This window comes from Notamacropus eugenii, chromosome 2, assembly GCF_028372415.1.
Source record: "Notamacropus eugenii isolate mMacEug1 chromosome 2, mMacEug1.pri_v2, whole genome shotgun sequence".
Taxonomy (NCBI): domain Eukaryota; kingdom Metazoa; phylum Chordata; class Mammalia; order Diprotodontia; family Macropodidae; genus Notamacropus; species Notamacropus eugenii.
The window spans coordinates 511809999-511826731 of NC_092873.1; the positions used below are offsets into that span (position 1 = coordinate 511809999).

The window sequence follows — 16733 nt, forward strand, 5'->3', positions numbered from 1 at the left end:
ACTGTGTGATCAGGGTTCTCCCCCTGTGTTACGGACAGGTCACTATTCACGATGAAACCTTGCTATTAGACCTCAGATGTGTTGGTGGGAAGATGAGAAACCAGAGACTAGAAGAACAATAGGGCACAGCAGACACCTCGAGATGAGCTGACAACAGAGACAGAAGCAGAGTGGAGGAGAATCAGGAGAACAGCTGTTTTGGACTGGGTCGACTAAGAGTGCTGATCGCAGCCTCACAACCTCTGCACTTGTCAGGAGCTCACTGTTGGAGAGCGTGGTAGCTGCGTGGAGCTCACTGGAGAAAGCAGAATCCTGCTATGAGAAAAGCTAGCTGGGCTTGGTTTCTGGGTCTTCAGTGCCATTGACAGCCTCAGGGTGGGGAAGTCCAACAAAACTTTGTACTTTTTTCCTGTATTATTCTCCCTGGACTGAGAAGGAAGAATTCCTCAGAGCCCAGAGAGCAGATCTGAAGAGTTTGCTTGTCACTTAGAGAGTTTAACAGTGCTTTAGTATCCAGTCAAGAGAACAGATCTGAAAAGCTGTAGACCTCAGCTTTCATTGAAAGAGTATAATGATTCTGCATTACTAAAATAGTTTAATTCTGCTACCCAGGAGTATTAGAGAAGCAACTTCATTCAGCAGGTCAGAACAGAGTCTCAGAAGAGACCACTGATCAATGATCAGTCCTGCAGTCTAAAAATGTGAACTGAGATCTAATCATTCTGGAAAGCAATCTGGAACTATGCCCAAAGGGCTACAAAAGTGTGCATATCCTTTGACCCAGCAATATCACCTGAAGGGCTCTATCTCACAGATATCGTAAAAATGGGAAACGGTCCCACATGTACAAGAATATTTATAGCAGCTCTTTTTGTGGTGACCAAGAACTGGAAATAGAGGGAATGCCCATCAATTGGGGAATGGCTGAACAAGTTATGGTATATTAATGTAATGGAATGCTATTGTGCTATAAGAAATGACAAACAGTTGGACTTCAGAAACACCTGGAAAAACTTATATGAACTGATGCTGAGTGAAATGAGCAGAACCAGGAAACCATTATACCCAGTAACAGCCACAGTGTGCCAGGACTACTTCTGATAGACGAAGTCCTTCATAGCAATGCAAGGACCTAAAACATTCCCAAAGGACTCTTGAGGCAAAATGCCATCTACATTCAGAGAAAGAACTATGAAATCAGAACACAGAATGTAGCAGACTATTTTCTCTTGTGTTGTTTTGGTTTGGTTTGGTTTTACTCATGGTTTCTCCAATTAGTTTTAATTCTTCTATGCAACATGACTAATGTGAAAATGTGTTTAATAAGAATGTATGTGTAGAGCCCATATAAGATTCCAAGCCATCTTGGGGAGGGAAGGGAGAGGGAGGGGGAGAAAATTTAAGACTCATGGAAGTGATTGTTGAAAACTGAAAACAAATAAATTAATCAAGTTTAAAAAATAAAAATGTGAACTGACCTAGGTATATGACTTTTTTACTCATGAGCATCACTACTAGATTTCTATAGATGTTGACCCACTCTCCCCTATAGACAATGCATGCTTTGTTGGAGAACATGACCCAAGCTCACGGATGAGCTATTATATTACTGTTTTGTTTTCTACTGTGTAAACATTCTGATTATTCTTGCTTTTCCCTTTTTGTTTGGTAAATGTTTCATGTTTAAGAGTCAATGATATCATATCATCTGATTTGTATAAATAGGAAATACATTAGTAGGGGCTCAAGAACTAGAGCAGTAATCAGTAAGAGTAAATCCCTCTCACACCAGGGTTACCCCACAGGATTTTGACAGTGAGCAGCAGAAGAGTAACAATCTGTGGCTGTCCCATCCCCAAAGGCAAAACCCTCCCAGATGACACTGTGAGTTCATAATGGAATGAGTGAGCCAGTCCAGGGAGATAAAGGCGGTACAAATATGTTGAACCATCAGCTACAGCCAGCATGAGTGGGTCAACACATGGCCAGGCTACAATTGTATCCTGTGTGACTCTCAACAAGTCACCTAAACTCTCAGTGCTCTAGGAAATGTTCTAAGACTACAAATTGCAGGACACTTGCCCTCTTACATTGGTAGAGGGAGTTTCCTCAATGAGAGTTCTCTACATCAATAAAGTTGTGGGTCTAAACAACAACAAAAATGTTTAAGACTTTGTGATGGGAAGATAGGAAATGGGAGATTAATTTCTTCATTGTTAGTGGTACCCACTTTACCAAACCATTACCTGCCCACTGAGTTAACATCACTTGATTGGCTCAACTGGCTCCTTGTGCTGAGTCTCTAAGTGACTTATTTTCTGAAGTCAGAAGGACCTGAGTTCAAATCTGGCCTCAGACACTTAACAGCTGTGTGCCCTGAGCAAGTCACTTAACCACAAATGCTCCCCAAAACAAAAATAAATAAAATGATTTATTTTGTTGCTAATACTACCCCTTAAAGAAGAAAAAGAAAAGCTTAAAATTTTAGCATCAGCAGGATTCCTACGGGAATCTAGTCCAAACCATGTGGTCTTACCTGCTTCACCTATGGTTATCCACAATATCTGAATGCCAGCCATCTCTGAATTTCTCCCAAACCTCCATGCCCAGGCCTGGGGACTTACCCTGCACTTGATGGTTTTATTAATTTCATGGTTTTTTCCTTTATAATTAAGGATGACATGTACCTTGTTGTTTCCCATTCCACAAATATCTGGGCCTGAAAATTAAAAACCCAATGACATCAGATAAACTGTAGCATCACTGTTTAGGACCAGAGGAAAAAATGAGTGTACCCCTCATGGTGTTAGAATCATGTGAGGTGAAGGGCCATCCCACCATAGCCTGCAATAGATAAACCCTCTGGCAACTCTGCCAAGTGTTAGGTTAGTAAGAATGGCAGAGTCTCAGGTTTGGGAAAAACTTCAGAGATCATCTAAGCCAACCACTGCCTGCCCAAGAGAACACTTCTAGCCTTAAGGGCCACTTCCAACTCCAGCATTCTAGCACCCTCATGCCCTTGGCCATAGATAGGGAGAGAGACCTTGGCTGAAGAACTCACCGAACATGATGAAGTAGCTTGAGTTGGCATGCATGTTCTCTTGGTCCAAATCCTCCGGAAAGAGCTTAACATAGCCCCCACCACAGTCAATGCCCTGCTCATGCTTCACTGAAAACTGGACCACCAAACTTTGACCTTCATTGCTGAAGGGCTTGAATCGTGCTGACAAGGCATAAAATTTGGCATCTTCACTTGTCTGGATACCTGATGGGAGAGAAAACACAGACCTGGAAGCTGAATTGTGTCAGTAGCAGATTAAGCGGGCTTGGAGAAAACCCAGCTAAACCAACAGGAAACTAAAACACATCCGAGGTGGCCAGATTGACCTGTCTAGGAGCCAGATGAACTACACTAAGTCCCATGAGCACCAAATGTATGAACAGAAATTTATTAAGTTATTTATTCAGCTAAACTTTGTTGAGAACCTACTATGTGCCAGGTACTCTTGGGGCTAACACTCAGTCTGAGCAGAGAGGCACCCCTTGGTGGAAACTACCTCCTCATCTCTGCCTCCTGCCTTTTGTGGCTTCCATCAAGTCTCAGCTAACATTGCATCTTCTTTAAAAAGCGTTCCCTCATCTTTCTTATTTCTAGAGTCTTCCATCTGCTGATTATCTCCAATTTATCCTGCATATATCTTGTCTGTACAAAAAAGAGGCCTGGACTAGGCAGTTAGGGAAGACAGTGGAAGGAGAGTTGGGCCTGGAGTCATGAAGACCTGAATTCAAATTCAGCCTTATACACTTACTAATGATGTGATCCTAGGCAAGTCCCTTAACCTCTGTTTGCCTCCATTTCCTCAATTATAAAAGGGGGATAACAACAGTCCCTCCCTTACAGGGTTGTTGTGAGGCTTAAATGAGATTTAAAAAAAATGCTTAGCAAGTGCCCTGCGCATAGTAGGTACTATATAAATGCTTCCTTCCATTCCCTTCCCCCCATTATGTAGCTGTTTGCTTGTTGTCTCCCCCATTACACTGGGAACTCCTTGGAAGCAGGAACTGTTTTTTTGCCTTTTTTTGTATCCCCAGCACTTAACACAGTACTTAGGCACATAGTAGGTGCTTAATAAATTCTATTTGATCAACTGACTAATTGGGAGGGGACAAGCCCAGTCCCCTGTGCCAATGCTGCTCTGTTGTTATATAGATATAGATATAGATACAGATATTTGAACCTACTGGGAGGCCCATCTTTCAAAAGGTCTCAAAAAAAAAAAAAGGCATCTCATCACTCTGCCCAGCCCTGTCCCTGATACTCAAATGACCCCTGATGTCAACCCTCTTACTGTCTAATCACAGGTTACCTTATTTTATGTAATCAGTTTATATTTTTATGTCTCACCTCCCTAATTTGACTGCAGTTACCTCAAGAGAATAAAATACAGGCTATAAGGCCGCATCCCTCTGTTTCTTATGTTTCTCATGACTTTTTCTTCATGGAAGAAAGTCGAGTCAATCCATCTTTTACCCTGGTCTCCATGTAGCCAGGACATGGCCTTCATCACAGCAGATATTTGGCCCACACACAGGCTTTGTGCAGCTCAATATATGAACCAATTATGGCTTTCATTACATTTAATACATGTCTAGCACATGGTCAACATATGGCCAGCACATAGTCTTCACCATAGTTAATACATGGTCCACATGCAGCTTTCCTTAGTCAATACATGTTCAGTACTTGACTTTCACCATGGCCAATACATGACCTTCACCATGAATAATACATGACTAGGACACAGTCTTAAAGTCAATGCATGGCCCACATGAAGCCTTGATCGCAGTCAGTATATGTCTAGCACTTGGCTTTTGCCTCAGTTAATACATGATCTACATACAGCCTTCACCATGGACAATACATTGCCATGGTCTTCACTGTATTTAATCCATGGTCCACATGGAGCTTCTCTCATAGTCAATCCATGTCTAGCATTTGGTCTTTGCCATACTCAACTATGGTACACAAATAGTCTTCACCATGGTCAACACATGAATAACCTTCACCATAATCAACACCCAGACATCAAACAAGTTTAACTAAAATGAAAATTAATGGCATCTCATATTGTTTCACAACAGGGGCTTTCAGCTGATTTGGCTGGAATGGCATTTTATTGAGGGGTTTTTTGTGTATGGAATCATAGACAGCTTCATTAAACACACAGTTCTCAAACAGCCCAATGAGATTTTCCAAGCTTTATGTGCAGGGCCCACCCTAAGCACCCCAAAGTCACCACCCTGGCTTTATCCCTCAGCAGGTCCTTGCGAGGTATGGAAGCAAAACTACAGGAGATAGAAGACTCGTGTAGATGGGGCCTGATGAGAAGCAGGAAACCAGGAATAAATGAGCTTCCATTCATCTCCAGCCGCCTCTTATTTTCTTTCATTCCATGAAACTTTCATGGGGAAGGAGAAATTTAATAAACTCCTTCCAATGACTAGTTTTCATCTTTAAATGAGCTCTAAAATTAGATTTGTAATAGCTGGCTAGGAAATAGGAGAGGGGCCAGAATGAAATGACAAAACATACGGACTCTATATCAGACAAAGGCTTCTCTGAACCCCAGGCCAAGGCTGTGGAACTCTGACTCTGAGTGCCCAGGTCATGTGATACCACCTCAGTGCCTTAGAGCACCTTGGGCAAACTTGAGCTGGAAGGGACCTTGGAAACCACCTCATCCTCATTTGGGAGGCAGCTAGGTGAAACAGTGAATAAGGGCGCTGAACTTGGAGCAAGGAAGACCTGCCTTGGACGCTTATTAGATGAGTAATCCTGGGCAAATTTCTTAATCCCTTTCAGCCTGGGTTTCCTCATTTGTAAAATAGGGATAATAATAACGTTGATGCAAGGATAGAACGAGATAATGTCCTTTGCAAATCATAAAATACTACATTTATTGTCATTGCCATATTGATGGAAAAGGAAACTGAGGTTCAGAGAAACAACTTGCCCAATATCACACATGTTATGATTAATGGAGCTGAGGATTCAAACCCAGAACCTGTGACTCTAAATTAAGCACGCTTTGCCTTAAACTACACCGTGTCTCAACAAGTCAAGTCTCCCCTACTAGACTGTAAACTTCTTCATGGCAAGAGACCCTGAATTCTGTCTCCCCTGGGCATAGAAGAAAGACCCTATTTCCCTGCCTGCACGTTAGAGGTACTTCATAACTGTTTATGAAAGGAAAAACTTAATTACAGAAGAAGTGCTTCTTCTGAGTGAACACTAGAGGGTATTCTTCACATTGGCCTCTGATCCATCTTCATTTATTCAATAAATATAAAATGCCTACTATGTGCCAGGCACTGTGTTGAGCACTAGGGATACTTGGGAGAAGGAGGCAAAAGAGTCCCTGCCCTCAAGGAGCTTACAATAAGTTGTGGAGACAAGAAGCAAACAAATATGCGCAAATTATATATAGGATAAAGAGTACAGAGGGAAACCACTGGAATCAAGGGGTTAGGGAAGGCTTCCTGAAGAAGGTGGGATTTTGGCTGAGACTTGAAGGAGGGAGAGATGAGCAGGAAGAGCATTTCAGGCCTGGGGGACAGCCAGGGAAAATTCCTGGTGTCAGGAGATGGAGGGACTTGCTTAGGTAACAGCAAAGAGGCCAGCATCATTGGATTAAAGAGTACCAGGGGAGGAGGTGTGTAAAGTATAAAAAGACTGGAAAGGCCAGTGTGTGTGTGTGTGTGTGTGTGTGTGTGTGTGTGTGTGTGTGTGTGTGTTCGTAATTTGTATGTTTTGGTTACCAAACCCAAAGACTTCTTTCCCATTCAACTGCTTCCCTTCTAATTCTAGGTGTATTAATTTTGTCTTTGTAAAAGCTTTTCAACTTTTAGTAAATTATAATATATGTAATTATAATAATATAATTAAATTTTAAAAGATTATTAATAAATAATATCAATGTTATTTATTAATAATTAATTGTTGTATAATTATTTTATAATTATTATGATATATTATATAATTATATCATTAATAATTATTTATTAATAATTAATAAATAATAAAAGATAATTAAATTTAAAAGATAATTAAAATTATCTTTTTTTTGGTAATTGCCTTTATCTTTAATTAAGACTTCATCTCTTATCTTGCCTTTTCAATGAGTAGGAAAAGAGGTAGAGGGAGGGAGAGAATTTAGAACCAAAACTAAAATGAAACTGAACAACATAAAAAAAGAATATATCTGCCCGTAACTGTAAGAGGTATACTTTTTGCCTTCTTTTTTTATAGTTTGATCTAAAGATCATAAAAATCTCAAGATATGAAGGTCATATATTCATTTAGAATGTATTGTAGGGTGTGATGTGGTGTAAGCTATTGGTCTAAGTTTAATTTCTGCCAGACCGATTTTCAGTTTTCCCATAAGTTTTTTTTAAACCAAATAAGGACTTTTTTCCCTAGGTAATTTATGTTTTCCATTTAATTAAACGCTGGATTATTGAGTTATCTTGATTATCTAGTCAGTTCTGCTGATCTATTTCTCTGTTCTTTAAGCAATAACAAATGACTTTGATGACTGCTGCTTTATAATACAGTCTGAGGTCCACAAGGGCTATTCCCTCTTTGTCCCTACTTTTTATAATTTCCCTTGATAGTCTAGCTCTTTTGTTTTTTCAAATAAATTCTGTTATTATTATACCAAGCTCTGTAATGGTAATTTTATTGGCATAGTATTAAAAGCGTAAATCAATTTTGGTAGTATTGTTCCAAATAGATTCTTAATGAATATTGGTCAAACTACGTACAGAATGAATTAATTCCACAATAACAAACTTTCTCAAGATTTAAGGTCGATGACTCATCTCTTTCTTAACCCTTTATTTATATATACATATGCACATATATAAACCTTTATATAAAGGCAGTACAGCATAGTGAAAAGAACGCTAAATGTAGAATAAGAAAGCCTAGATTAAAATCCTGCCTCCCCTATTAGTTGTGAGACCTTGGGCAAGTCATTTTCTTTCCTCTGGGTCTCAGTTTTCTTGTCTGTAAAATGAAAGATTTGGGGAAGATAATCTTGAAGATGCCTTCTAGCTCTAAATCTCAGCATTCTCCTTATCTCTCTCTCTATATATGTAATATATATAAAATATATGTACATATATATATATTTAAGACTTGTACTTTCATCACCACTTTCATCAGTGGTGCTTCTCGGTTCACTGATGTGGATTGTAGATCTTCCGTACCTTAGCAGATGCCTAGTGGTCAGCTTTCTAATGAGCTTTGTTGAGCACAATCAGCTCTGTATGAGAAATTGCTCCGAATCAGGAAGATTTGTGGAAGGCTGGCCAAAGCTCATGCTTGCTCATTGGTCCAGCTTTTGAGGACCCCAGGTTCCCAGGGGTGGGGAACCTGCAGCCTCCAGGCCACATGTGTCCCTCTAGGTCCTCTAGTGCAGCCTTTTGACTGCAGTCAAGTGTGGCCCTTTGACTCAAAAAGGCTGCATGTAGCCTCAAGGCCATCTGCACATTGAGGAGGCATCTGAGGAGAAAGGCAGGGAAGGGAATGACACTCTGAGATATGAACAAATGGGACCCTGATTCATGAACAGCAAAGGATCTCTAATACTTGGAACTCCCCAGTCCCACCCATCCTCAGTGACGAGAACACTCACCTTTATCCTTCTCTTTGTCTCCATAGAACCTCCCAGCCGTCAGCTGAAATTTACCATAACTTGACCGATGTTTAGATTGAACCCATCTTTTTTTCCATCCATCTGTTAGAGAATGAAAAAATACATGCAAATGACCTCCATCCTCTCCAAGATGACCAAGTAGAATGGAATGAGGTGATATATGAGGTGTTATGAAGACACAAGATGCTTCTCGAAAGCAGAGACTGGTTCATTCTGGCTTATGTACCTTCAGTGCCTGCCATTAAGAAGGTATTTAATGCTTGGTGAGTGAGTAAGGGAATACAGGGTAAAGAATATTGAATTTGGATTCAGAGGACCTATGCTAGTTGACCTATGTGATTCAGAAAGACAGAATAAATATGGTACATGAAATTCACTACAACAGGTATGTGAGAGGCAGTGTGCCTTAATAGAGAGATGGCAGGCCTTGGGGTCAGGGTGACCTGAGTTCAAGTCTAGCCTCTGATATGCCCGTTGACTATGTGATCTTGGGCAAGTAATTTTATTTCCCTGTGCCTCAGTTTCCTCATCTATAAAATGAAGGGTATGTATAAATTTAGTTATTGTATAAAATATCAAAAGTTATGAGGGAAACAGGTAACTGAGAAAAAATTTTGGCAACAAATTTCTCTCTTCTTTTTTTTCTTCTTCTCTTTCTCCTTTCTCCTCCTTCTTTTGATGATGATGATGGCCATGCTTTACCCAGGCAACATCTGTAGAAGGCTGATGTTCAGAAATCTCTCCCTGCACACTTCCCATTGCTTGGCCCACAGGGCAGGATGTACTGGGCGACAAGATCTGGGGTCACAGGCTAGAACATTTCCCCTTCCTTAATCTTCTATCAAACCCTCTAATTCACTGTACTGAGATCTTCATATTTCCTTTATGGTTACTTCCCCCTGCTGGTGAGAACATTTTCATCTCTCCCACTTTTCTAGCATTTTAAGGCTAACAAAAAGCACTTTTCCCAAAATAGTCCCTGGGAGGTAGGCCGTATCAGTATTATTATTCCCATTTGACAGATGATAAAACTGAAATTCAGATAGGCAAAGTGAACTAGAATCATAAATTTAAAGCTAGGAGGGACCTCAGAGGTATTGTCCAAGGTCACACAGGTAGTAAATGGCAGAGGCAGGATTTGAATCCCGGTTTTTTAACTCCAAAGACATTGTTCTTTCTACTCTGTTAACCAGGTTTTAGCTCAGTCTTATATTACAGATGAGGAAACTGAGACCCATACAGGAAAAGTAATTTGCCTAAAGGCCCCCCTACCTCTAGATTTAGAGCAGAAAGGGACCTTAGAGGTCATAAAGTAAAAACTCCTCATTTTTCAGATACAGAAACTGAGATAATCTACTCAACACTGAAGGGAGTCCTTGGACAGAGCTGACCTGGCTGAGAGTAAGAAACTTGCTTCACCCCTTTATAACAAACCTGGCTTCAAGATCCCACTAACTCCTGCCTAGATAATCAGGTACAACCATGAACTGAACATTTTCCAGGCACCCTATCCTCTCAGCTTTCTCCTTATTTCCCAGGGATTGAGAACCAAATCAACATTACCCCTTCTGCTGTAAATTGGATGATAATCAACTTTCCTCTCTCTACGTCAGTCAATCAATATTTATTGTTAAGTACCTCCTACATGCCAGATACTGGCTTAAATCCAGAGGATACAAAAGGTACAAAAGTCAACCCCTGCCCTCAAGGAATTCATAATCTAATGGGGAGGGGGAGACAACAAGCAGATAACCATATACAAACAAGCTATATACAGAATAAATAGGAAAAAATCATAACACAAGGAAGATGTTATAATTAAGAGGTGTTGGGAAAGGCTTTGTGTAGGAGGTAGGATTTTAGCTGGAACTGCTCAAAATCCATTTGAGTGCCTACACCAAACTTATGGTCACAGATATCAAAGCTGGAAGAGACTTTCGAAGTCAAGTAGATCATCTCCCTCATTGTATAGAGAAGGAAACTAAGGCCCAGGGAAGTGTCATGTGCTGAGTCAACTAGGAAGGAAACATCAGAGAGAGGATTTGAATGTAAATCCAGAGGTTCAAAATAGAGGATTCTATATTTGATCCTGGAGGCAATAGGGAGCCAGAGGAGTTTGCTGAGCAGAGGGTGACACAGTTAGATGCACGATTTAGGAAAATCACTTTGGTAACTGTGTGAAGGATGGACTGAGCTGGGGATAGACTGGAGGCAGGGAGACCAGTAAGGGGGCTCTTGTGAGAGGTGATGTGGTCCTATACAAAGGTGTGAGTGAAGAGAAGGGAACCAACGTGAGAGATTTTATGGAGATAGAGTCAGTGTCCTTTCACCTTTACCATAAGAAGTAATGACTTTGTAAAGAACAAATTCTAGTGGGTTAGATTCTTGGAAATTTCAAGCTTTAATTGGAGAGATGATCCTTCCTTTTACTGAGCATGCTGGCTTTTTTCTGACCTTCTGCCTTAATCTTCTTGACTCCTGGGGTTCACATCACATCCCTGTTCACTGGCTACAGCTGCAGTATGATGAAAGGGAAAAATTTCACTGGCCAGCTGTGTCACCCATGTTACTTAATGCCTCTGAGCCTCAGTTTCTCCATTTTTACCAGTGGAGATCATCAGACTGGCTCCCTCACTCTTGACCAGACTCTTAACTGGATTTCATTGGATTTCACTCTCTAGTTGTATGAACTGTTTCCCTTAAGGCCTCTGAGTCTCAGTTTCCCTATTTTTACCAATGGAGATCATCACACTGGCTCACTCACTCTTCATTATACTTACTTTCAGAACTTCTTACCAGCTTCCTTCCCACCCTAGATAAACCTCCACCCTGAGACCTTGCTCTTCTGACCATTGGTTCCCTCATTCAGACCACTATTTCAGTAGGGGTCCTTCACCTCACTCTCATCTTGATTCATTCTCCAGACTTCTCTTCCTCTTTCTTCTCAATAGCTCCCTTGCCCTTAAACAAACACCCTTTCCCCATCTTCAGGTCCTCGTTATGTTTTGTGTTCTCCCATTAGAATGTTAGCTCCTTGAGGACACATAGTAAACACTTAAATATTCTGTCTCTTAGTCTATCTATAATAATAATAGCTAGTGTTTATATCATCCTTTAAGATTTACAAAGCACTTGATAAATGTTATTTATTATCTGTTTCCCCAATGCCTATCTTGCAAGGCTGTTGTGGGGATTAAATAGGAATCCAGCAGTGAAGGGAGAGGCTGAGTCAAGTTGTTATTTCAGGAATGTTTATCAAAGATGATTCTTTGCAGTTAATCCCCTAAGAGATGGATGATTTTTCTGGTCCCTTCCCAAGGGTGGGTAGTGCAGGTTGGGGCATGTTCTGTAAGAAGGCATCTTATAATGTGATGACAAAGAGCAAGACAAAGGAGGTGAGAAAGGAGCCAAGTGATGCATCTTCCAGAGGGTGTAGAGATGGATAAGATCTACTCTATCCCAAGTACCATCAGGGTGATGTATGGGGATACAGCCAAGCCCAATTCTCCGGCAATGTATTGCCTGGAATAGGGGGTGGGATGTGGTGCTCATTGGAAGACTTTGGGTTCTGTTTCCATAACATATCTCACATTGGCCCCCTTCTCTTCTCTCACACAGTCACAACTCTGTATAAGACCATAACGCCTCTCACAAGAGCCCTCTTACTGGTCATCCTGTCCCAAGTCTATCCTCAGCCCAGTCCATCCTTCACTCAGTTGCCAAAGTGATTTCCCTAAATCATGACCATATCACCCCCGCTCAGTAAACTTCAGTGGCTCCCTTTTGCCTCCAGGATCAAATATAAAATCCTCTATTCGGCATGTAAAGCTCCTTATTAGCTAGCACTTCCTAACTTTCTAGTCCCTTTACCTGCTTCCACACACCCTGTAGTCCAGCCATCTTGGTCTGTTTGCTGCTCTGCGCACATGATTGTATGTCTTCCTACTCTGCCTTTGCTTTAGTCCTTGCCTGGAGTTACCTGCTTCCTCACCTCTGCCTCAAATCAAAATCAGCCTCAACATGAGGTCCCCTTGATCCTCGCAGCTGCTAGTACCCTCACTTCCCAAGAGTGCATTCTTTTTGAATGTTATATGCATGTATATGTGGTACATGTGTGTGTGTTCACACTGCATGTCAATTCCTTTAGGGAAAAGCCTCTTATATTTTCGTGCTTTTATCCCCTGTATTTTTATCATACTAAGTGCCTGATAATTAGTAGGTGCTTAATTCATGCTTTTTGATCAATCGAATCTCTAACACTTGGTACTTTTCTGGTCATAGTCTAGTCACTTCATCTCACCGAGACTCAGTTTCTCCATTTGTCAAATGAAGATGATGAGCCTGTGTTAGAAAAATGTTTTGTGACTGTGAATAGAGTGCTGGACCTGAAGGCAGGAAGATTCATCTTCCTGAATTCAAATCTGGCTTCAGACAGTTACTAGCTGTGTAAGCCCGGGCAAGTCACTAAATCCTGTTTGTCTCAGTCTCCTCATTTGTCAAATGGGCTGGAGAAGGAAATGACAAAGCACTCTAATATCTTTGACCCAAATGGGGTCACAAAGAGTCAGACCCGACTGAACAATAACACAAAGATTTTTATAATCATCTCTGCTAAGCGTATAACATCAGTTAGTAAGCAGTTCAGTGGACAGGAGGATTCAGCGTGCTGGATTCAGAGTAAGAACTTGGGGGTGACCCCCAGCTTTGTTGAGCCTCTTTCATTATCTGTAATATGAAGGTTTTGCACTAGATGACCTCTGAGATCCCTCCCAGTGCTAGCTAGCTAGCCTGCTTGCATTGATATGGAAATTTTAAGTTTGGAAAGCACTTTACAAATATTATTTCACTTCATACTCACAACTCTGAGAGGTAGGTGCTATTTTGTCCCCGTTTTATAGATGAGGAAATGGAGGCAAGCAGCAGTTAAATGACTTGTCCAGGCTCACATAGTTGCTAAGTGTCTGAGGTGGGATTTGAACTCAGGGTTTCCTGACTCCAAGTCTAGTATTCTATCTGCTCTATAGATCTATGAAGCAAGTACACTGAGGGACAATGATTCTTTTCCTACAAAAGGTCTATGTTTTATAAAAAGCTCCCCTTGCAAGCCAGTAGGTGAAATTTGGAAACTCCCTAAGTGTCCATTTTAAGCCTTTTCAAACCTACTAGGATGGAGATGCTAAGCAGCAGAGGAAGGAGAAAAAGAAAATAGAAAGCTGTCTAACTCTTTCAAAAGAGAATTTAGCTTAACCACTGTCCATAAACTCTGTAGCATGTTTCAAAGTGAGTTGAGAAACAGAGGGCCAAGCTGGCTAGAAATCCTGACTCTCCTGCTTGCTACCTGTGTAACCTTAGACAAGCTATCTCTCTAAAGCTCAGTTTCTTTGTAAAATTTGGGATTGAACGAGATCAACTAGCACTTCTTCAGCACCTACTGTGTACCAGGTCCCTGTGCTATGTGCTGGGGATAGAAAGACTAAGACAAAAGAGTCTTATCCTCAAAGAACTTCCATTCCACGGATCTGTAAGGTGGCTCCCAGCCCTGGAGCCTATAGCCTCTTATTTTTATTACTCCTTTTATCTCTCCATTTCTTTGTTGGACTCCAGCCCCTTAAGGAAGTGCTTGGATAAAATGACCTCCAAGGTTCCTTCCAGACCTAAATCTATGATCCTAAAACTTATTCTGTTGACATGCAACTGGATGAGGCATCCAGTTGGATATCATTCAGCTGAAAGTGACCTTTGAGATCATCTGATCCAATGCCTTTACAAAAGAGATTGACATCCAGAGGAGGAGGATGGCTTGGTCAGGGGTCCACAGATAGCAAGTGAAAGTGGCAGGATTCAAATTCAGGACTTCCCCTGCTCCTAGGCCCATACTCTGTTGACATCACCTAGTTCTCTCCTGGGATTTATTTGAATGTATGTGTTGCCCACTTTCCAATGATGCTCCTTGGAAGAATTCCAGCAGTGGGCCACCTAAAGGTCAAAGAAGAAACCCCATGGAGATATTGAAGAGACTAGGGCATATTGCCAACAAGGAATTATTCCCAAAGTGGCACAAAATACATTAGTGAAGATTCATAGTAACTACCCAGTGAGGAAACTCCCTCTATTAATACAGATTGGCATCTTCTTTTCTATTTATAAACTTTGATATCTGCCATAAGAGGTTAGATGGCTTAGGGTCACACATCCACTGTGTCAGGTAGAACCTGAATGCCAAGTCTTGATGGCTGTGAAGGTACCTTTCTATCCCCTAGGCCAGGCTTCCTCTCATATCAGGTGATATAGAATTGAAAAAACCTCTACTGAGGTTTTCAATTATAGCTCGACTTAGGATAGGTAAGGAGAGGAAGGGCAGAAAGAGCTGAACCAAAGAAGATCTTATTAAATTCATGTTAAAATGTGTATAGGATCACGGAATACCAGAACTCGACGGGACCCTCCAGAGAGGAAACTAAGGGGCAGGGAGATGGTATGGCTTGTCCAGAGACATTCAGAGAGTAAGTGACCACACCAGGATCCAGATCCAAGTCTCCCCGGTTCCATACTTCCGCTTCTTCCCAGTTTGCTCCATCACAGAGAAGTCAAGCTCTTCTTCCATAGAACCCCCAGGGAGAATCAGAATCAGGGGTACTATGGTCATTTTCTAAGAAGCTAACAAGCCGAGAAGTGCCCTGATTTGCCCAGATGTGCACGCACACTTTGGGTAGGAGCTATGACCTTTCAGCTTATTTGTGGGATGGAGAAAGCTGAACGACTCTCCCCGGGGTCCTTCCGCACCATCCCCGGCCCCCCCACATCCCGCCCCAACCTTGGGATATACGAGGTTCACACTATCCACAGCATCACCCACCCACCCCGACCCACCCGCAGCTCACCGCCGTCTTCGAATTCCTCTCGGAAGTAGACGCGCCTCCTCCACTCTTGCGGCGGCTGCTCTGGAGATCTGGCTGGGCCATCGCCACCTCCACCGTCCTTGTCCTCAGCACCGGCGGTGGCCTTGGCTGTGGTCCGGGCCGGGGCACTCACGTTCTCTGCGTGCGGTGCCTTGACCGTGGCACTTGCACCGTTCCTGGCCGTGGCATTGCCCGCAGCGCGCTCTCTGCCCAAACTCATACTCTCTGTAGCCACGCTGCTCCTGCGGGTGCTGTCTGTGGCGCTGTCGGAGGTGCTGTCGGGGGCGGTGCTGTGTGGGGTCGTGACGCTGTCCGTGGTGCTGCCCGCGGCTTTCTGGTTGTCTGTGGCCCTGGGGCTCGGGCCCTCTCCGCTCTGGCCGCCTGCTGAGGTGGCCAGGAGCACGGCCATGGCCACCAGCGCCGGCAGCCACCTCATCCCCAGCCCGGCTGCCGCTGATGCGCCCTGGCCTCTCCAGGTAGCTCCTTTGCCCGTGGCTTCCTCTGTTTTGGAACTCGACTTCCACCGAGCACTTTGGTGGGACGAGGGTGTGGGGCTTTCCCACAAGCCCAGCTTTGAGTGTACCCCACAAGTGGCTGCTTCTCATTCGCCTAGACCCCGTGGTGATTGCGGGGCTGCAGCCAATGGCTAGGGGCCACACACCTGGATAGTTTGAGCTGGAGGAGATGCTGACCCCTGGGGAGGGGGAGAGCAGATGGAGGGGAGCTAGAGTCCCAGAGCAGGGCCTCAAGGGGAAGGAAAAAGCTCTGCCTCCTTGCATCCTATCTATGCCCCCAAGAGACTCTAGGGGGAAGGTGGAGACTGAAGCTGCATAGAGATAGGTCATAGAAATGTGCCCTCTGTGATGTGGGTATCCCTCCACTAGCAGAGGCTGAAGCCTACCCAAACCTCCGTAATAGCAACAAGCATTTGTAAAGAATCTGTCATGGGTTAGGCACTGTGGTAAGCACTTTACAAATATTAACTCACTTGGCCCTCACAACAATCTGAAGTGATAAATGCTATTATTATCCTTATTTTACAGGTGAGGAAATCAAGGCAGAGGTAGACTTACCCAACTGAGTCATAGGACCTGGGTTTAAATCTTGCATCCAA

General features: G+C 42.6%; 1 protein-coding gene across 1 annotated transcript in view; it reads right to left on the reverse strand.

Annotated features, from left to right (window-relative positions):
• The window catches only part of LOC140530133 (calreticulin-like), a 28297-nt gene extending 12088 nt beyond the window's left edge, over positions 1–16209 (reverse strand). Inside the window, exons 1-4 of the mRNA XM_072649444.1 lie at positions 15602–16209; positions 8700–8801; positions 3062–3265; positions 2625–2719 (exon numbers count right to left, since the gene is read on the reverse strand). Of these exons, the coding sequence (XP_072505545.1) occupies positions 2625–2719; positions 3062–3265; positions 8700–8801; positions 15602–16055 (855 nt within the window). The 5' untranslated portion in view covers positions 16056–16209. The remainder of the gene's footprint in view (positions 1–2624; positions 2720–3061; positions 3266–8699; positions 8802–15601) is intronic.
• Between the last annotated feature and the right edge of the window lie 524 nt (positions 16210–16733).